The sequence below is a fragment of the Gymnogyps californianus genome, chromosome 1 (assembly GCF_018139145.2).
Source record: "Gymnogyps californianus isolate 813 chromosome 1, ASM1813914v2, whole genome shotgun sequence".
Lineage (NCBI taxonomy): Eukaryota > Metazoa > Chordata > Aves > Accipitriformes > Cathartidae > Gymnogyps > Gymnogyps californianus.
Window position 1 is genome coordinate 145,806,586 of NC_059471.1, and position 21,703 is coordinate 145,828,288.

General features: G+C 40.9%; 1 protein-coding gene across 1 annotated transcript; it reads right to left on the reverse strand.

The window, feature by feature from the left end:
• Positions 1 to 1,327: 1,327 nt before the first annotated feature.
• LOC127017337 (solute carrier organic anion transporter family member 1C1-like) lies at positions 1,328 to 20,392 on the reverse strand. The gene is made up of 14 exons (XM_050898386.1): positions 20,261 to 20,392; positions 17,793 to 17,934; positions 17,572 to 17,704; positions 15,320 to 15,435; positions 14,355 to 14,501; positions 14,140 to 14,238; positions 10,810 to 11,055; positions 9,757 to 9,921; positions 9,084 to 9,279; positions 7,431 to 7,593; positions 5,820 to 6,004; positions 4,504 to 4,568; positions 2,415 to 2,532; positions 1,328 to 1,544 (listed from the first exon to the last, which is right to left on the reverse strand). The coding sequence occupies exons 1-14, from the start codon at positions 20,390 to 20,392 to the stop codon at positions 1,328 to 1,330; spliced, it is 2,124 nt and encodes a 707-aa protein (XP_050754343.1).
• Positions 20,393 to 21,703: the final 1,311 nt, after the last annotated feature.

A 21,703-nucleotide genomic window follows, 5' to 3' on the forward strand; every position in this document is an offset into this window, starting at 1 on the left:
TTGTAAGACAAGACCAAGCAAAGAATCATATCAGTTTTGCTAGATGGAAAATCTCTGCCTCCAGTAAATATCACTTCATTTGGGTTAAAAAGTCCCGTTCTTTTCCCTTCAGCTGCTGCAATCACTGCTAAGTGACTGTCATGACACACACTTGTTTCAGAACAACTCAGCATTTTGCTCTAACATGTCTATTAACCATATCCCACTGAGCCTTGAGCATCTATTTTAAAGTGTCAACCGGAGAATTCAATCACTTGTGTGAAACCGTACGCAAGTACACATCTTTTTATTTAAAGTAACGACAGTTGTCAAGCTCCGAGTGACGCAAATATGATGAACACGAAGCAACAAATACACAAAAGCAACTTTGAATATATGAGCTAAAGGCTTGAGCTGAGGAAGTTTTAAGGTGCATGAAAACACAGATGAGTGTTTTGCCTGCCTGATGATGAACTTCTTCCAGAACAGTAAGACTGAACACGACGTATAGAGTATTTGCAGTAGTCATAGGGATAATGTTATTGTTTGAGTGTCCTCTGCTGGACAGTACGTGGCATAGCAATAAAGCCACCAGCACATGTTGGCTGGATTTTGCTTAGAAAATATCACTACAAAATTCAGAATATTTCTTATGTTTCATAGTCACTAAACTAAAAAAAATAGTTTTTAATAAAATGCTACAACTCTGAGATTTTTAAAAAAAGTTGTTTCCTTTATGGCAACCTACTTGTAGTTTTACATAGGCACAAAATTCTCAGCTGAGCTAAGATAAAATGCTTCTTGGAAAAATACTGCTTTTGTCAATTTTGCGATGGAAAATTGTTGCAATGGTTCATTTCGATAAGGTGGAAATGTTTTGCTTAAAGGCTTTGGTTTTACTGTGAATTCTGATTGAATTTGATTAAATCAGAAAGCTGCTGTTAGCCTTGAGCTTGTCATTGCCGTGGCAGTCTACCACACGGATGTGCGTACAGGATCAGCATCACATTTTGTGGGCCTTCAGCATGTGGCTGTTCTGTCAGCAGTCATCTCTGACCCTTTAAAAATTGGAAATTGGCTCTATCGGAAATGCCAAGGGAGGTTTTCCTTTATCTGTTGAGAATTTGGTTCAGTTCATGTAACTTGTTCTGTGTGTTATTGGTAACCAGGTACCTGTAAGGCACTTCCATACTTGTATGTTAGTTTTTCCTGTTGTTGATCACAGGTTTGCTATTAGTTTTACTTTCTGAACAGTGTTATTATTTATTATTTAGTTATTCATAACATTGTGAAAGTTGTTTCTAAAAGAAGCTGTCCTGGTGCATATGACGCTGGTCTAAATGGCTTTCTAAATACACGATTCATTCTCTGCATCAGAAGAACCTGGCAAACATTCTTTGATCTTGCTATTATCTTCTTTGTGCATAGGAGCATCTTCTCGTCCTCCATTCTCTGTAGGCTTGGAGTTCTTATTTTGAAAATGTTTCTTTACCAATATAAAAAATAAGATTGCAATCAAGTAGGAAGGACCTCTTAAAACCGCTGATAAGCCAAGGTAGACATACCTGTGGGATAGAGCATAGGAGTTTTCAAAGGCACTGAAGACAATCACTTTAATGGCTTTTAAGGATCACATATGTACCAAAAAAGCTTAGGGGAAAACATTAAAACTCATTCTTTGTGAATGGTACCACAAACTGGACATTTTTGCTTGCAAAAACTTCTGTTAAAGAATTGATAATATTCTTTTTGCTTATGAAGATAGTTGCAAAGTGAAACTTCCATCATCTTCCCTTAGTTTCTGAAGATTTTTGGATCACTTTAAGGCCTTAGACTTTTTAGGGCTAGAAATATATTGAGATCACCAGAGTGGGCTATTGTATGTAAAAATAAAAAACACATCAGAAGTGGCCAAGGCTTGGGTGAAACTGAGAAAAATCTCTGGAATATTCCTCCTGGAGACCAATAGTGTTTGTGTTTAACCAATACCTTCAGCTGCTCAGTATGATTTTCTTTCATTTATTTTTCTCTCAAATGTGGCCAATGCACAAAGTTAACATTCTTGCCAGTATGAACAAACTACCTGCAAATAAGGTAAATTTGGGTAACTTTCCACTTGACGGTAAATCATACAATCCTAGGTCTTTTAAATTGACTCAAAGGGTATTAAAAATACATAATTCATTCCAGAAATCTCTATCATTGATATTAAATGATTTTTGCACAACATAAAAACTGACTAAAAAACTAAAAGTTTAAGATTTGATCTTAGGATTTCTCAATTTCGTGACTGACCTAAATCTGAGTCCAGAGATAGCATCTGACCATAATTTTTGATCAGTGGCCTCACACACTACAGTATAACAGAATAAAGCATGTCTATCTATCTGTAGAGAGGAAATGCATGAGGTTTTTTGTGCCCTAATTTGCCTTACCTGTATGCATCGGAGTTGTATAACCTGCAAGCCCCTCGCTGCCCACAGCTTGTGCTTCCCCATTTCAAGCACGTCTTGTCAATCAGTGCACCGAAATAAACCGGTGCTGGAATCCCAGCTGCAAGGAAACAAGCAAAAATGTCACAAGATATCACAGGAAAAGACATCTTCCTAGAAATCAGCTTTGTATTTTCTTAGTGGCAAGTTACATGCTGCAATAGTGGCAATAGGTGGATTGGACTGTAGGGAGTTTTTCCTTGCCTTTGTCAGAGTAGCTGTAAGCTGGGACACCCTCTTTGTGCCATGGGGATCATCAGTCCCCAGGAAATGTGGTCTGATGGGTTTGGCCATGCTTGTAGTCGTGCACATTGGTTTCTCAAGCATGGCTCTGAGAGCCACTGCCGGCTTCCAGTGCATGCTAAACTCTTGCAAGGGAGAGCTGGACTGGTTGTGCATTTGGAGCACTGAACTGATGCATAGTTCCTTCTTCTACGCATAGCCTAAATTATCCACACCAGCTTCATATCTATCTGATAGCAGCTGATAGTCTCTTCTGCCTGAAGGGACAGCACCAAGTATACATGATTACAGGAACTGAATACGCTTTTCAAAAAAGTCTATGAGGGTAGAGCAACTGAAATCCTTAGTGTGACTTGGCCAGATAAGAGCTTATGCTTTACTGCAAAACATGGCAGACATGGGACAAAATCCTAGCCTTGCTGAAGTAAAGGCGAGTATTAACTTCAGAGGAATCCAGGTTTCAGTGTGTACAGGGCCATGTTTCACATTAGTTTTGTTCCTACAGGAGCATCCTGCGTTCTTATATAGGAAATAATTTATTTTGTAAAAACAGGTATACTCTCAGCCTGTTCTACCCTAGGGCTCTTGTGAGAGTCTGAACTCAGTAACCTATCTATAAAGGCCTGTGTACTACGATCATCAGTGCTGTAGTCAGGGTATGATGGTACAAATGCTCATTTTGGAGGTTCCTTAGAGAAGGAAGATGGGAGCACATCAGATTTGATCTCTGAGTCACTGAAGAGAAAAGCCAGCTTTTTTGAATCAGTGACAGTGGCTCTACCCCTTCTTGCAACGGAAGGAGCATACTGGCTCAATGTGCTGAAGCAGAAGCCTGTAAAAAGGAGGCAGTTCTTTTTTCATAATGCTTTTTTTTATTTCCTATGGCCGAAATTGCTCCAAGAATCCCATTGGCATTGCTTGTCCTGAGAGCTGGGGGAGAAATTCTGCCCCTCCACTGTGTGATGAGAAAAGTAGAAGAGGACGAAGTGTGGATACACGTTCCTATCTCAAAATGTCCCATCACAATCCTGAGTAGAGACTACAGCCCTAACCTAGGTCTGATTGTAGACATTTGTAAGCGGCTGTTGATTTTTTTTCAGGCTTCATAGCAAACTCATGTGGCTTGTCTCTTCACACGCATTTCTCTACATGTCTGAAATGCAGGTACTCCTATTCCATTGACAAAGAGAACAAAAGGAAACAGAGGTGTTTTCTTGCCTGCCTAGGCATCTTAATCAATCATCTCATTAGCAACTCTCAAATAAAAAGGGAAAAAAAAGAGCATTGCAGCATGCTTAAAGGGAATTGAAATCTAAGCTGTTATCCACCAGGAAAGTGAAGTTTCAACATGGAGAAAACACTCTGCTATGAGCAGAGTTGTATTAGCGTTGAATGAAGTCCTACTAGAGCACTTCTTTTCGATCTTACTTGCAGCATTGTGTCTCAGTGAGCCATTGATTGAATCATCAGTTTGAAACCTTATAGTGTTGTTTAGAAATTCAAGATAATACTTTAATTTTGCTTAGAAACTCTTCCCATTTTGGAACACCAGACTCCCAAACTGCAACACCATCTAATCAGCACGTCGGAGATTTTCAGAATTGTGTTAGCTGGTTTCCCAATGAACTCTTGACTGAATATTGGACCTTCAGGAAAAAAATAGGATCTTCAGGAACAGCCCAGGATCTAACAGCTATTTCAAGGATACATCTGGTTTACAAATGGTGGTTGCGTTGGTGTCATTTAAAGCCATATGAGCAAGCATCTCAGTCAGAATGATTTCTCTTACCTAGCATTCTCATAATGAGTGTGTATAGCCCAACTGCAAGAGATTTCAACTCTGGCTGAACGCATCTGAAAGAAAGAGGGATAAATGTGAAGTATTTGCCTACCTAGTGCTTAGACATGTCTATTAAACTGCTGTTAACTACCCTGAATTTAATACTCTTAATGACAGAAAGCGAAGCTTTGGAAGGAGAGTGCTTCCTATGTCTGCTGAAAATAGGTTAAGTGGTATGAAAAAAGTGAATTAATCTATTGTTTTCCATCACATAGCTCCTGGGAAGTCCATTCACTAAGCATAATTAAAGAAGTGAATTTTTAAAGTCATACTCACAGTCTATCCTAGTCTTACTGAAATGGGCTCTCCAACTGCCTTAACTCCCTGGCATACATTTTCCTCACCTGAGGGGATATACCTTACTCACTTGATGGGAAATACCATATTGCCCTAAGACAAAAATGTAGCAAGTAGCTGCATTAGTGCGGCATCTTTCTATTCTCGAATGACATTCCTCTGTACAACGCCACATCTTGAACTACACAAAGCCATCTGGCAATATGCCCATCTGTTTCACGGGGAACCACACTCCAAGCATCAGAAATGGGCACTGATCTTGAATCCGTTATATATCCAGCCTCTACCATCTCCTTACAAGTATTAACATGGTTAACACTCAGAAAGACATCTCACAGAGATGAGGAAGGGAGGGGAGTTCGCATTCTGTTTTCCATGCTCATTTAGGATGACATAATGCCCTTAGGACTACCATTAAATTTGCCACTTAAGCATTTTTCTACTGAGTGAGCTTTCTCTTCAGGTTACCGAAAAGTATGTGCTAATTTATATACGTGGTTCCAAATCATATCCTGGTACACCTGCACCTGGGTACCTTGACAGACATAAGCATAGGAGCCTCAGACATCCTGAATTTCCAGACATCTGATAAGGACAAACTGTTAGGGCAATCCCACATCCAGAAATCCTGACATGGCATGAAAATGTATGGCATTTTCAAAATCCATACAGCCAGAATATCCAAGCAGAGAAAGAGGACATGTTCTGGAAAACCTGGGCATATGACAGGCATGAGAGAAACCTTTCTGCAGTAGTTGGAAGCAACACACTAGAACTGACTTACAGACAGCAGCAAAGTAAGGTTTGATGCTAACAGCTACAAACAAATGGGAAATGACAAAACTCATTAAAGAAAGCACATTATACTGCAAGAGAGTCTTTTTTAAGGGAAAGAGAGAAACCTAAACATAATTTTGATCCCCTCATTGGAAAGCCTCAACCTTTGGTACACAGTTAGTTTTACTTACCTAAACATAATCATGTATGCTGGGGTGCCTCCCAATGCATAACAAAAGCCACTTATGACTTGTATTACTGTATAATAAATAAAATTCATTGAACAATCTTCACTTTTTGGACATTGCCCCAAGGTGGCAGAGTTATTTCCTGTCCATGAACTGCTGGCTTCAAGACAGCTGCAGTTATGGAAGACCTGGAAGACACAAAGCAGATTTGGTAGGACACAGCTCATGCAATGGGGAATCCTGCCTTCAGACACAGGCAGAGCCTGAAGCCTTCCTAAGCATCCCGTTCCTATCTTATTTGCCTTTCTTGAGGCAATGGGCAGCATCTTCTTTTTTTTCCTACAAACAGTGCTCAGAGTTGGAAGGGATGTTCCGTGCCAGCATGTTTTTTGCCAGTGGACATAGCAACCCTTTTTGGAAGATGTTTGGAGTACCTGCAGGACCTCTGAGGCTGGCCTCAGCCTTTGGATCCCTGGAGGGCAGTCAAAGTGGAAAAGTGAGGCTCAGGGAGCTGTACGTTTTGCTGCTAGGTGATACAATCTGTTAGCTGACTTGTCTCTGTGAAAAGCACCTGGATCACAGGTCCCTCTCTGCTAATGCTGATCCACCAGAGGTACCTCACAGCTGTAAGCAGCTACCTGTCAAGACACAGCTCATGCAGAGCGCTGAGATCAGCAGTAGGTGTACTGATAACTTAGGAGCAATAGCTTTTGACCAGGGCTTCAGGGGCTTGAGGATGTGCTGAGGTAAGGGGAACTGTGAGCCACAAACCTTAACCTCTACAGAGACAGACTTGTGTGGGAGGCAGTAGTCCCACTGTCATGGACACTGCTGAGACCTTCTCTCCTGCCTCCCACCTTAAGATTTTAAGCAAAGAACGTCTTTCGGAGAAGATGGCTGCAGACATCAGAGAGAAACCAGCCACAAAGAAAAATCTGTTGCAGCGAAAACTGTCTGAGTGCAAGAGACAGCTCCAGACCATGTATCTTCTGGAGTGATCATCTGGCATCAGAAAACATGGGAATGACACAGTCCAATGAAGGCTTATACCCATGGACTGGAGCTTCCTCTCTGGGACTCTGTGCATTATCCCCAGCACTCTGTGTTGAGCGGAAATCAGTCAGCCAGAAAAATAAGCAGTATCCTGCCATCCCAGAGTCTCACATGGAGCAAACAAGCTGCCTCCCCTCAAATCATTCTTCATACTTACACATTAATGATCAGTATCAGGGAAGATACCTCACTGTCTTAGTGTACTTCAACTGTTGGCTAAAACCTCAGGGCAGCCAAAATGAGGTTTATGAAAGGCAAGCCATGGACAACCTTCAGGCAACATGTAACCACTTTGATTTGTTTGTTTCCCCCTCTTGTGTTCAATCTACAAAAGATGAAAATTAACATCTGCAACAAGGAGCTAGGGCTTTTTGCTTCATGTGCAGTAACTCAGGGAAATCTCTATGTCTTCTGTGCTGTTTGTGGCCAGAAATCGTAAATACTTTACTGACTGGTCCCCAGTAACTTTGGTTTTCCTTAAATGTACTATACTACTAAATCCCTGATGTTACATGGAAAATAATCTGGTAGAAAACCTCAGAAACTGAAGCAGGGTCTTACTGTGTTCTTTCCATGTCCCACCGAAGTCGTGCACCCAGCTAGACATGCTGAAACGTACGTGAGTCCGTTGTCTCCACACACAGGATCCCACACATTGAAGGCACATTTGCAGTCAGAGTTGCACTCAGAAAAGATGGCATTTTCATGGTAAGGAATGGGTTTGCTTGGAAGTTAAGTTCAGACAGGTGTAAAAGTGCAAGACATTTTTAATTCAGTGCTGAGGTCAGTGTAGTCCCTTCTGTGTGACAGTGTTGCTGTCCTGAAACCCACCTCATATACCCAGGACATACGTTTTCATAGCTGAGTCTCTACAGTATTGATCTGTTTGTTTGAGATTCCATCCTACTTGCACTGATATTAAAGTAATTACTAGATTATAAAGAAATTTAAAACAAATAAAAATGTTGCTACTGATTTTAGCTGGCAGGTGTAGACAGAAAAGAAAAAGGAAAAGCTGAAAGGCTTTGAGAGGTCAGCTAGACTACCACCTAATTGAACGTAGAGCTAGCAACCGTTAACGCAGTCTTATCAAGTACATCTTTAGCTGTTGGTAAAAATGCACCAATGATTGAAACTATATTTCCTGGTCTCCATAGTAAAAAATACTCCTCTCTTAAAGCCTAGCCTAACTCTTCCTAGAGGATATGGAGAATGCAATATTCCCTTTTACTTTCAGACATCCTTTGGGTATTGAGATCTGTAACAAAGAGGGATGTCTTCCCTCATCTTCTCCTTTCTGGGTTAATTAAGCTTATGTGCTTGCCATCTCTTTCATCTCAGTGCTTGCTAAGTATATTCCCTGGTCCACCATTTGCATTCTTAATGAAAACATTGCAGAGTATAGGACAAGCAACAATTAGTCCTCAGGTTCCAACAAATATAAACATCCTTGGTATTCTGCCTGTCCAGTTTCACACTTTCAGCTGTGAAACAGTATGGCTTGATAAATGAACTGTAGTGACAAATTATTGAACTGTGCGTAAGTCTTCAAGGAAGATGCAGACAGGTTCACACTAGCCATGAGGTACTCTGAGCAGGCTGGACATGAAGTAGTGACAACCCATATGCTCGTGTGTTGCTGGGCCCTTGGACAACCAGATACTAGCACACATCCCCTGTACTGGTATCTTCACTCACTCCAAGAAAAAATAACAGCCTGTAACTTTTAAACCCTGGTTCTCGCCTGAGAGGAGAGAGCATCTTCAGTAGGCATAAAAGCTTCATTTTGGTTTACAGCAGGCTGAGAGTCTAGCATGTTGCAGTCTTTCCATCTCTGTGCAGGATATGCTACCAATGCTCTCTGTTACATATGCTTCACCCTTTTACTGAATACACTTAGCTAGAAAATTGCTTCTGGTGTAGAGATAGCACTGTGTGAGACAGCAATACCACCCCACACACAGCCAAACAACCTACATTGGTAGTGATGCAATTTTGCTAATATATTTCTACTTAATCTTTGACCAGCGTTGTGCTTTGGCAGGCTGACACTCTGCTGACCGACAAAACTATCACAATGATGACACGTGGTAGTGTTCACTTTCTCTTAAGGATTGCAAAAGCATGTTCTTCTTTTAGCCTTGATGTCATAGTACATTTTTTGAACTATTGCTGCCATGAGGAAAAACATACTCTTCTTCATTTTATACTCACCCTTCATAGGACACTGTCATTCCTGCTACCACATGGTTCTCACAGCCAACAAAAAAGTGCAAGAGAGTGATGACGTAGGCCAAAAATGACATGGTAAATGCAAACTTGGTTGCTCCAATGATGCCCATTTTGTACTTTTTCATTATGAGCCCTCCTAGGAAAATCCCAATACCTACAGGAGGTAAGGATGTCAATCCTGAAAGAGATTATAGAAGGGGAATGTTAAAATAAAAGAGTCACAATGGGTTTAAGAGCCAAAGTCTGTCCTCAGGTTGATGTCCCTGGCAGCTTCATGTTCTGTTATGATGACTTTAGGTGGCTTTATGCTCAGCCTAATCCCTGGGTTGCATATGCTATTTATGAAGTGCCTAACCCCCAAAACCATTTCCATTGCAAGGCACTTGTCAGATGTTGCAGCAACTAAAACACCCACACCACATTTGTTGCATATTTGGGGTGCTCTTGCTATAATATAATTAATATAATATAATATAATAATTTATTCTGGTGCCATAGGCACCAAAACTGTACTTTGTATGCTGCCTTTATATAATTCAAGTTCAGGAGAGCACCATTTACATCAGCGTGTTCTGCAAGGAATTCAGTCCCAGAAAAAGCATGCCAGAAGTTACCCCCATGCATTGCTTAATATATATATAGATATATAACTCACCTATTAGAAAGTTAGATTTAGATGTAGATTGTCCATACTGCTGTTCCATGTACTTTGGTTTGTAAGTCAAGAAACCAATAAAGCTACTGAACTGTAACAGTGAGCAACACAAAAATGTAAAGTACATTCGATTACCCAATACTTTTTTCAGGGAGGTATAGAAATCTGAAAGAAAGGAATATATGAGTTGGCTTTGAAAGATGCATGGCATAATCACTGGTGACTAATCTACAAAACGTAGGGCAGAATCCTTCTCTCAGCTGCCCAAGTGCAAGTCATACTGATCTTCATTTACATGCGAGTATGTGAAAGCAAAATCAGGTTCTTGAAAAACACCAGAGGTTGAGATACAGGAAGAGAATCCTAAAAGAAGACAGAAGTATGGGTTAAGGCCTGGGTGCTCTAGTGAGATCTGCACATGAAGACTAAAGGGATCCACACAGCAAAGACTCATTTCAGCTTACATGAATATTATCACAGGTTCAAGGCTAAGTGAGAGCTGCCTTTGTGGAGATGCCCAATGTCTTCCACTGGGATCTGAACAAAGACAGGAGAATTCGACTAATGATGCAAAGGCATCTCTTCCCACCACCCTTCCACTCCTTTCTGAGCCTAAGGACTGCACAACCAGGGCTGACATTCAAGCCTGCTGTATTTTCCTCAGGCAGCAATGTGCTTCAGAGTCTCCATGAGCTGTATGATGATCAGATGAATAATTTGGCTTTCCATATTGCAAAATGAGACTTCTAGTATATTCTTTAGGTCCTGATACAGAAACAATTTTCCCACTGTTTAAATTCCTTCTAGCACAAAGTTTGAGAGGTAGGTACCACTCAGGCGATGGTGCATTGCAGGTGATGCATGCGGAACCTCACAGTCTTGAACAAGCTCTTTGACTTCTAATAATCATTAGCGGACCCCTTCTTTCCTGGGGATAGCTAACTGGTTTAGACTGAAGTGCAGGGGAGGCAAAATATTTTGCAGAATTATTACATTCCCACTGTACGTTGTGCCCATTGCTTTTCACATTTATACAACATGCAAAACACTTGCCTTTCAGCATTACTGACCACTTCTTTGACTTAGGTTTTGCAGGAGTAAGTTTCTTCCTCGTGGCACCCATGTTTTCCAAGAGACCACACGAAGTTTTGTCATTATTGGCTTTGTCTGGCTTTTTCAGACTCTTTGGCAGGAAGCAAAATGGAATAGCAGCTAGGAAACTCGTTGCTCCACCTATTAAAAAACCAAGCCACCACGCACCCACCCAGCGGGAATCCTGTGGGGTGATAGTGACGCTTCCTAGAATTGAGGGAAACAGATACAAGTTACCTAAATGAAGAAGTTGAACCTTCCCACCCTTTATCTGCTAAAATAGCTACATTTTACAATGTCTGACTTTCAGTGGTAACGATAATCATCTAATGAGAGACCGTTCATGCAGTGAAGGCATCAGGAATCATACCCTGAATGGTGTTATCTTTCATCTGCCTTTCTGCATCTTACGCTGACTGCTGTTTTGTGACATACATGGCAACACAGAGGTCCTTATCCAACACATAGGAAACCAAAATGGGTGGCAGACAGACCCAAAGCATGGGGTCCTTTTAGGGCTGATGATACATTTCTACTGAGACCATCCTCTGCTAACCTGAATTGTGTAGGTTGCTATTAAGCATATGGGCATTCTCTGTGGCATTGGTGAGATTAGCCATGACTTTAAACTTTGTATTGCAAAGAAGATGAGAGTAGTTCGTTGTATTTTTATGATTGTAACATGCTGGCATGTTTGGTGGTGGACCAACACTGTAAGACTTTTCACTGTGTGACCAGAATTGGCTCACTGTCCTTACGCTTAAGTAAAATCAAACATTGGCTTAACAAAGAGCAAAGAAAAAATAGTTCATCTATCTAACTACAGGATCCTGAAGATCTGAAAACTTCTCTGTCCTGCTAGTAAAACAGGATCACCCACTGCTGCTGCTACCGTGGGCCTTTTCCTGAAAAAGCCGACACCAGTCCATACTGCCTGACTCCCCATCAGGCTGGTCCGGTGGGTTGGGAAGTGGGCTGGCCAGGAAACACCACCTCAGAGATGGCTCCTGCCTCTTCCAGTGAAAGGGAACAGGATGAAGGACCACAGCCACCACTTACGGGGATTTCTCTGCCCCCTCTGGCATTTTGCAGATGTGAATACATACCTGTGTTTTCTTTTCATCTGAATAAGCAAGGGCTGGCAAAAAGTATATAATGTACTGCAAACTTTACATGAATTATAAATAATGTAAAATGCTCAGCTGAAAGGGCAGGTAATCCACCAAAACTGTAAAACTGTTATGCTAGCAGAATCCTTTCAGTAAGATCTCAGTTTAGTAAAACATCTTGGATCTGTGAGAGTTCTTGGTACTAACTTTTAAAGTTAATCCTAAAACACAATTCTAAAATATGTTCCTGGTTACCCAAGACATGGAGAAGACTGAGGTACTCAACAACTTTTTTGCCTCAATCTTCACCAGCAGGTGCTCCAGCCACATTGCCCAAGTCACAGAAGGCAAAGGCAGGGACTAGGAGAACCGCCCACTGTAGAAGATCAGGTTCAAGATCATCTAAGGAACCTGGAGGTGCACAAGTCCATGGGACCTGATGAGATGCATCCATGGGTCCTGAGGGAACTGGCGGACGAAGTGGCTAAGCCACTATCCATCATATTTGAGAAGTCATGGCAGTCCAGCAAAGTTCCCACTGGCTGGAAAAGGGGAAATGTACCCCCCATTTTTAAAAAGGGAAAAAAGGAAGACCTGGGGAACTACAGGCCAGTCAGTCTCACCTCCGTGCCTGGCAAGATCATGGAGCGGGTCCTCCTGGAAACTATGCTAAGGCACATGGAAAATAAAGAGGTGACTGGTGACAGCTAACATGGCTTCACTAGGGGCAAATCATGCCTGATAAATTTGGTGGCCTTTTACGACGCGATTACAGCATTGGTTGATAAGGGAAGAGCAATTGATGTTATCTACCTGGACTTGTGCAAAGTATTTGACACTGTCCCACACAACATCTTTGTCTCTAAATTGGAGAGACAGGGGTTTGATGGATGGACCATGCGGTGGATAAGGTACTGGCTGAATGGTAGCACTCAAAGACTTGCTGTCAACAGCTCGATGTCCGAGTGGAGAGCAGTGACAAGTGGCATACCTCAGGGGTCGGTATTAGGATCGGTGCTGTTTAAAATCTTTGTTGGCGACATGGACAGTGGGATTGAGTGCACCCTCAGCAAGTTCGCCAGTGACACCAAGCTGTGTGGTGCGGTCGACACAGTGGAGGGAAGGGATGCCATCCAGAGGGACCTTGACAGGCTTGAGAGGTGGGCCTGTGTGAACCTCATGAAGTTCAACAAGGCCAAGTGCAAGGTCCTGCACGTGGGTTGGGGCAATTCCAAGCACAAGTACTGGCTGGGTGATGAGTGGATTGAGAGCAGCCCTGAGGAGAAGGACTTGGGGGTGTTGGTTGATGAGAAGCTCAACATGACCTGGCAATGTGCGCTTGCAGCCCAGAAAGCCAACCGTATCCTGGGCTGCATCAAAAGATGCGTAACCAGCAGGTTGAGGGAGGTGATTCTCCCCCTCTACTCTGCTCTCGTGATACCCCACTTGGAGTACTGCGTTCAGCTCTGGGGCCCCCAGCATAAGAAGGACATGGACCTGTTGGAGTGAGTCCAGAGGAGGGCCACAAAGATGACCAGAGGGCTGGAGAACTTTGCCTATGAAGACAGGCTGAGAGAGTTGGGATTGTTCAGCCTGGAGAAGAGAAGGCTTTGGGGAGACCTTATAGCAGCCTTCCAGTACCTAAAGGGAGTCTACAAGAAAGCTGGAGAGGGACTTTTTACATGGGCATGAAGTAATAGGACAGGGGGTAATGAACTGAAACTGAAAGAGGGTGGATTTAGATTAGATGTAAGGGAGGAGTTCTTCACTGTGAGGGTGGTGAGGCACTGGAACAAGTTGCCCAGAGAGGCTGTGGATGCCCCATTCCTGGAAGTGTTCAAGGCCAGGCTGGATGGGGCTTTGAGCAACCTGGTCTAGTGGAAGGTGTCCCTGCCCATGGCAGGGGTGTTGGAACTAGATGATCTTTAAGGTCCCTTCCAACCCAAACCATTTTATGACTCTATGATTCTATGATTCCCTGTCTAATTCTGCCTTTACCCTAAAAGCTTCCAGTAATTTAATTAAATTGTAATAAAGTATATAATAAAATTAATGAAATAAATATAAATTAAATATAAATTATATTAATATAATTAATATAATAAAAACTTATGCAAATGTGTAGAGGAACCTGTTACGAACAAGTATTAGCTTACTTCCACTTTTCCTCTGTTTTGCTTACCTAAATCCACAAATCCGATATCCACGTACAGTTTTGCACATAAAGATCCCAACAGGAAACCAAACATTGGGCCCAACATGGCTATCGTGTGCAAACATGCTGAAAATATAACGAAGCAGATGCTAGTACATTTTAATGGCTGAACGTTTTCTTCTGCAGAGGGTGATCGACCTCTTATACTATGAATCTCTCAGTTTACTTCCTGTTGAAATTACCTACATACACAGGAACATCCTCTTCTTTAGCAAAATCATCAAGATAAGAGATGCCCAATGGTGTTATTGGTGTCTCACCAATTCCACGTAACATGTTTCCCAGAAAGATGTATATCCACATATATGATGATGGTTCCTTCTCACAGCCTGCAGGTGAGAGTTTACATCTTTGTAATAGAATAGTTGAATTGGAAACAGTGACAAATCACAGGAAATTCAGCACATGAAATGATTATAGTTTAGTATTCAAGGTATTAACAGCATTTTCCTTATGGAAGATTAATGAAAGGCTGTCAACCTCATTACACCTTTTAATAATCTTTTAATAACACTTTCCTCCACCTCCATTGTATTTGGTTTCTAAAAATACAGATAAGTATCACCCATCAGAAAAAACACCTGTGTAAAAAAATGGCAGATTGATATTGTCATAAATGTATTACCTGGCATATAGCATATATCTTTAACGTGAGAAGTTTGAGATGGTTTCTGGGGCACAGCTTGGCTCTTTCTCTACCTATGTCCCATGCAAAGCAACTTGTAAACCAGCTGTATTCCATGTTGTAAGCAAGATCATAGAAATCTCCATTTATTTCTGGTTGACTCTGTGCAGTTTCATGCCCTGTCACGCTGTCTCTTCCACCTCCCCAACTCCAGGTCCTGGGTAACTGAATCCCTTCAAGCACAGCCTCAGCATCCCCTTCAGTGTTAGGGTGATTTTATTGTAATTTGGAAGTGTGAACATAGGAAAATGGGGATCTGGATCCTTATAATTTGTGTTTGCTGGTTGTTTCTTCTCCAATGAAATGCACAAAGTGCATTTAAGTGTTGGTAATGTTCCCAGCCAGGTAGAGACTGAACTTAGAAATCTAACTGAGCATCTTGCATGGGGCAATGATTTACTCCACTTACAACCAAGGATAAAACTAGATCCTGTATTTGTACTTACACTTACGGTTCCTTACCTGATTGGGAGACTTCCAACAAGGTTTTGTTCACATCTTGATGTAGGGAACAGGGATTTATGCTTGAAGTTAAGTTGACTGAAGAAGCTGTATGTGATGCTGTCTCATACTTATAACTGAAAACACACAATAGTAGGTTTAGAAGCAGTGTTCACTAGGGAAATACTAGCGTAGTAGGGCAGGAACCACTTGACTGCTGTTTTCCTAAAAAGAAATGTGTCTTTGTTTAAATATCAATACAAAGTGCTACTGAAGGAGCAAAAAAGAAGATTATTTAAGCACATGTTGAAAAATCAAACCACTAAAATAAAGAACAAATAAAAGTTAGAATCATCTGTCTAGAATACATAACATTTTAAGCTGGAAAATTCAGAAGGGCTTTTGAAAGTAATTCAGATAGGATTGATCTTTCGGTGTCAAAATTTAGGGTCAAGTCCAAGTGAGCTCCCTATGCTGACCCCACAATCAAGGAGAAAAAGAAGAATCTCTTGAGTCTGAGCTCAAGTCCCCCTTTTCATCTTAGATCTGTAATTTGGGGTAGTAGGGGAGGACAGCAGTGAGGAGAAGCCATCCTCAGGCGGTATCTGTTTGCCTGGTAATTGGCACCGGCTTTAGAAAGAGCTGTTGTACAGTCGTGGGTGGATAAAGTAGTGGCTAAAAGACACTCTTTAGCTGTATTTACAGGGAGCAGGGCAATGCTGTGGGGAGGCAGCTGAGCAGCTCAGGTGCTGGAAGCTCTTCAACTGCTTTAGCATGATCCTTTTCCCAGATATGAGCCCTGCTGAGGTGCAAAGTACAATTAGCCTAAGCAGAACAACATGGTAAAGCACACATTCTGCTTCTAGGAACTGGGCTGGCTCTGTTAGACCAGGCAGGCTGATTTTTCAGGTTGAAACAAAGAGCATTCATCAGGAGAGACAGTGCAGAACAGTTTCCTCATAAAAATTCAGGCCCAGGTTCATGAGAAACTGCATGAGTTTCCCAGTGTAGATGAGCAAGATACATAGTTTGGCTTAAGCAGTGGAAAACTGCTGTCTGATGGTAGTACAAGATCTGCTATCATGATAAAAAGCATTCCTCAGTTTTCTTTTTACAGTAGTATACCTAAAATTATCCTAATACATTTAAGAGAACAACAGAAATACGTCTTACTCTACATGCTATCACTGCATCAAAGCTATGGCTAGAAACATTATCACATATAAGCAAAATGCAGTAATTCTCTGAGCCTGGAGAAGATGAATAAAAATTAGCTTAACCAGCCATGGAAAATCAGTTTAACCAGCCATGTGCATTTGGAACAGGAAAAACCCTGGGACCAGTTCTACCAGCACTGATCCATCTGCAGGCTCTGCGTGAAGCTGAGAGGTTGCTTCGTGTGAGGAGCAGCTGTTTGCCACAGGAGAGCAATATGCATCATCTTACACAACAAGGCTCTTGTTTCTTCTTTCAAGGAGCAGGATTTCTTCTAATGAGCATCTTTGTGGGTTGGTTTCTTCACCGAGTAAGCTCTGAATCCCTGATTTTACATGAGAGTTACCTGTTACTATAAATAAAGTCATATTTCAGGTAGAGATGTCACTCAGTATGAAGTTACCCACTCAGAGCTTTGAGATCCTGTTCAAAACAGCACAAACTTATTCTGGAAATCATATAGGTGGATTCTATATTCCTCATGATTTTACTGTGGTTCATAATGGTTTGACTTTCTTGCCTATATGATCCAGACATCTCTATTAGCAACCAATGATGTGACATTCTTAGATTAACACTGATTGTCCCAATAAGGTGTTCTTATAGTTTGCCATTCAGGAAGAGTATATAATTCATTAAAGTGATAGCATCAGCATAGTAGCATGGTTGAAGATTTTCAAAGAACAATACGTTTTGTTTGAAACCTGAATTTTCATAAGATTTTCATAGGTGTTTCCTCCTGAAAAAATAAACTCTAATGATTTTGTAAAATCATTTCCTTCTTTGCCTCTCTTCTGAACAAGTCTGACTGAAAACTAAAGCATTGTGATTTTCCTATTTTTTCAAGAAGTTGAACTTTTACTTCAGAGGAGCCATATTCTTCCAACCAGATATAATGAACAGTGATGTGTCAAGCATGATTCATTGCACATCGAGATGAGGCTCTATAGGCCTTTGGAAATCTAAGACTTAATATACACCAAGTTTCATTCAAAAACCAGAAAGCAGTATCCAATTCCAATGTTAGGTTACCCAAATTAATCTTGATTAGTACTTACTGTCCCATGAAGAAATGAGGCATTGCTGTTAAAAGACTTCCCAAAGCCATAGTAAAGCATCCAACAGCTATTACTTTAGGCCTATGAAGTTTAGCTCCAAAGTAGCTTACAAATGCAATCACCAGCAAGTTACCTGGAAGGTAATGAACCAAAATTAGTGCCAGATGCTGTGCCTCGTATTTCTCTGAACAGTTTTCTGCATGTTACAGAATATCAATTACCCATCTCAAAGCTCCCATCAATGAAACCAACAGTAGACGACGTCAGGTCAAATCTTCGTTCAATCTGAGTGATGGAACTTTTCATAATTGTACCAGACAACGTTTTACTGAAGTAGCTGAATGATAAAGCAGCGAGAAATGCCTGAGGAAAGATTAATACAGAAAATGGGAGGGAAAACTGGTCACAGAGGGATCAAATATGTTTAAAACTGTGTGGAGCAATCATCATCATGGTATACATTTGTTACTCAAATTGCAGTGACAACGTTGTGTGTGAATTTTCATGTACCCTAATGCTACGGAGCACCAGGGTGGTCTCTCAGCAATGTCTGCTCCTGCTCTGGTTTTCCCTGCCGGAGAGGGCTGGTGCTAGATGCTGCACAGAGAGCAGCTGCTTGCTTTAGGGTTCAGGCTTGCAATAGCCATCTTAATGACCAGGAAGCCTGATCTTCCCTGCATTGCTGGCCAGAGGTTTTCCAAAGCAGAAATCCTATGGACTGTGGAACTTAAATTTGGCAAACAACTCACTGAGGACTACTTACCTTACCGACATTCTGAGGTTAAATTTATCAAAAAGCTGAGGCCTGGTGTTGGGCAGCCAAAATGGTGGGACTTCTAGATGTTGCAGAAACGTAAAATTTGCCGGAGGTAAATCCTAATCAGGATAGATTTACTGATACTAGTCCAACCTAAACATAATCTTAGCCCCAATTTTCTTCTGCTTGGGCCATGTCCCTTATTTTAGGCCAGTTCATAACTGGTTCTAACTCAAACATATAGATAGCCATGGCATCAAAATAAAGGCTTTATGCAAGTTTTTATGATATCCCAGTATGTGGAAGGTGGTACAGACTGATTGAGTTCATCTCTGTCTCAGATGACATATTTTGAAATGTGTGGATCATGGCTGTGTCGCCTGTATACCATATACCTCATAAGGGAAAGCTTAATATTCTTTACAATTTTATAGTTGTTTCCACCAACACACATTGTGGCTTTTGCAAGTAAAGATGTATTTGATAAAAAGTTAAACTAAGTTTGTTCAAATATTATCCAACTATTTCAACACAGTCTAAAAAACAAATAGACTTATTGCTCACTGGGTAAAAGTTTCAATACAACACAACATTGGGTAAGTAAACAAAGGTAAATACAGATTTAGACTTTGCAATACTATCTACTGTAAGGAATGAAGCCAATTCTGGAAGTAAAAGCTTGAAAATAGGTACATTTATTCTCTTTTTGTCTAAGAATGAAGAGAAAAATCTCACAAGTGTGGGCTTTGTCCAGACATGTTCTGTATTTCCTGAGCTCAATTGGCAAAAAGTCTGGGAGAACCACCTTTCTTGCCTTATGCCAGCAGTGCTCTCAGGGGTTTTGGCTGAAATCACAAACTGCTGATAATCATGAAAACACAAACAAGAATGACTTGGGTATTTTGGGTTTGAAAATACAACCCCAGGTAAACCACAAAACATTTAATAGGAAGGTGAGGGAGAATAACAGTTTGTCTTTTATTACCTCCAATGTATTGTGTCTATTAAACTCTAATTGCCATAAAGTTAGACATAGATCCACAGCCGTGCAGCACTGCCCGCATACATGATGGCATAGTCCTGTGAGTCTCCCAGAGAGAACAGATTCTATTTCTGCCTGGGTGGCAAATGTGAGTCATATAAAATAAAAAATATAACAACCTTTGCCGGATACTTGAGTCAAACTATTTTGGATGTTTGAGAAGCTTGCAATTACCTATTTTTTTCCATTAATCTTTCATTTTACAGACCTTTTTATAGAGAGAAATGTGTCCCTGATTGCAACTCCACCGAGCCTATGGAATTTAACCTGAGATGAAGCTGGCTGAAGAAGTAGTCAAAACATAAACCCAAACACATCACTGTCAAAAGAAATCTTGCCCTTGTAGTATTTGCAGCTCAGCCAGAAGCAATAAATACTAAGGTTTTAACACAAAAGCAAAATTCTCATAAGTTTACTTGCTTTGTTCCGTCAATTCTTCTTTTGCACTCCTGAAAGCCTGGATACTTCTGGGAATCAGTGGACTGTTCGACCTACAGCCCTGGATTAGATAAAAGTCCTGGAATACAATTTACCTCACCCTATTTTGGCCCTACAAGAATGGGTAGTGATAGCAACCTCCAGATAACAGTGTATCATAGCCGACTATTTTAGGATGCTTAATGTCTTCCACTGGACGTTGCTGCCTCTCTCCAATGACTAAAAAGGAGATCTACCTATGAGTAACTTGAGAGTGAATATGTTAAATCAGGAATTTTTATTTTCTTTAGGACAAAGACAAGATCCAACCCTTCCCTGTACCTCCAGTGTGTATCCAGTTCCATAAAAGATAGGGGGAACAGGAATGAAGTAATCTGTCATGTCATATCTTGAACAACGTTTCTTAACATATGACAACAGTAATTTGTGGTGATATTGATAAGGAACCAAACCTTCAAGCCAGTGCAACAGGAAGTCTTCTTTTTGACTGGTAGATCTTTGTTTGCATCATCATCCAAAAGCTGGGCAGGTTCTGCTTCCTGGTTGGAGTCATCAACATTGCTGGATTCGGTTTCCACTGTCATGATTGATTTCTTTACTGAGTGATCTGAACCCAAGAAAAAACAATAATAAATACAAAAGCAAATGTGCCAAAATAGAGTTGCTTAAGGACCTTTCTGATGAAACAGTAGTTACAGGAAAATGCTGAGATGTTGAAACTGAATCTTTTCATTGGAAAGGATTTGGCTCAATGACTTGGGTGTTTCAAAGTGTGTATTTGTTTAAATTCTCAAGTATCTTGTTTTGATATCTTTCTTTTCAAGTGAAATGGTCTTCACTCTCCCCACTGCTCCCCACACCTCTGCTTCCTTTTTTCAGTCTAGAATGACTTTTAATGCTAAAAAGACAATTTCCACAAAAGAGTAAAAGACGAAGTCTCTGTCCATAAATAAACTACAAGGGTGGACAAAGCATCAGTGCTGAGGCACAGGGAGTCCTAGTGAAGCTCTGAATTTGCAGGCCACGCAGTTTAGGACTCAATCATCATTTCGGTAAGATCTCTGTAGTAACACTGTGCCATCTGACTTATTCCTTCACACTGGCTTGTTGGAAAAAATTCTTAATGACAAAAGAATGGATTATTTTATCTGCCCGACCTCCTTTAAGGAGATTATATGTTTTTTCTTCTTGCAATAGTGTACAGGGTATCCCTAATCTGCTTCTGTTTGCAGAGTGCTGTCTATATCCCCTGATGCATGAAATCATCTGCAACTCAGCAGTTCAGCGGAACCACTCCAGTTCCCCTGGGAAGAGCACACCCTGTAGCCACAGAGGACAAATCTTTCATCTTCTTTGATATAACATATTTTTTATTGTTGAAAGCCTTGTTTCATGATTAAGTTGCATTTGTTTTATTTGCAATTTATTTACAATACTTCTTTTCTCAGTTTTTTAAAACTCTATTTCTGAGAGATAATTAAGCAATTAAAAAAAGTACTTCAGTGAAAAGCTGTAAGGGAAGTCTATGTATCTATTTGCAAAGTTTATTTAAAGAATGAAAACACTTGCCCGTTTGTGCAACTCCAAATACAAACAGAACAGATTTCTGAAGGAAGATCCAGATGCCACTGCAGAGCCCTTCGGAAAAAATGGGTCACTTGAAACAAACCCTCTTCAGATCTGCAGATCTTGACACACAGGGGAGATGATAGAAGTATTGAAAGTAATGACCCCAAGTCAGAACTCAGAAATCATAGCTCACAGGAACTGATTTATTTCACCTTTCACAGTGGTCTCCTCATTTGAGAAAAGGGTGAAAAAGGGGAGGGGGGGAAGTCGTACAAAGAGAGCTTTTCCATGCTTGAATGGAGCTGAAAAAAGTTGGATGAACTTTT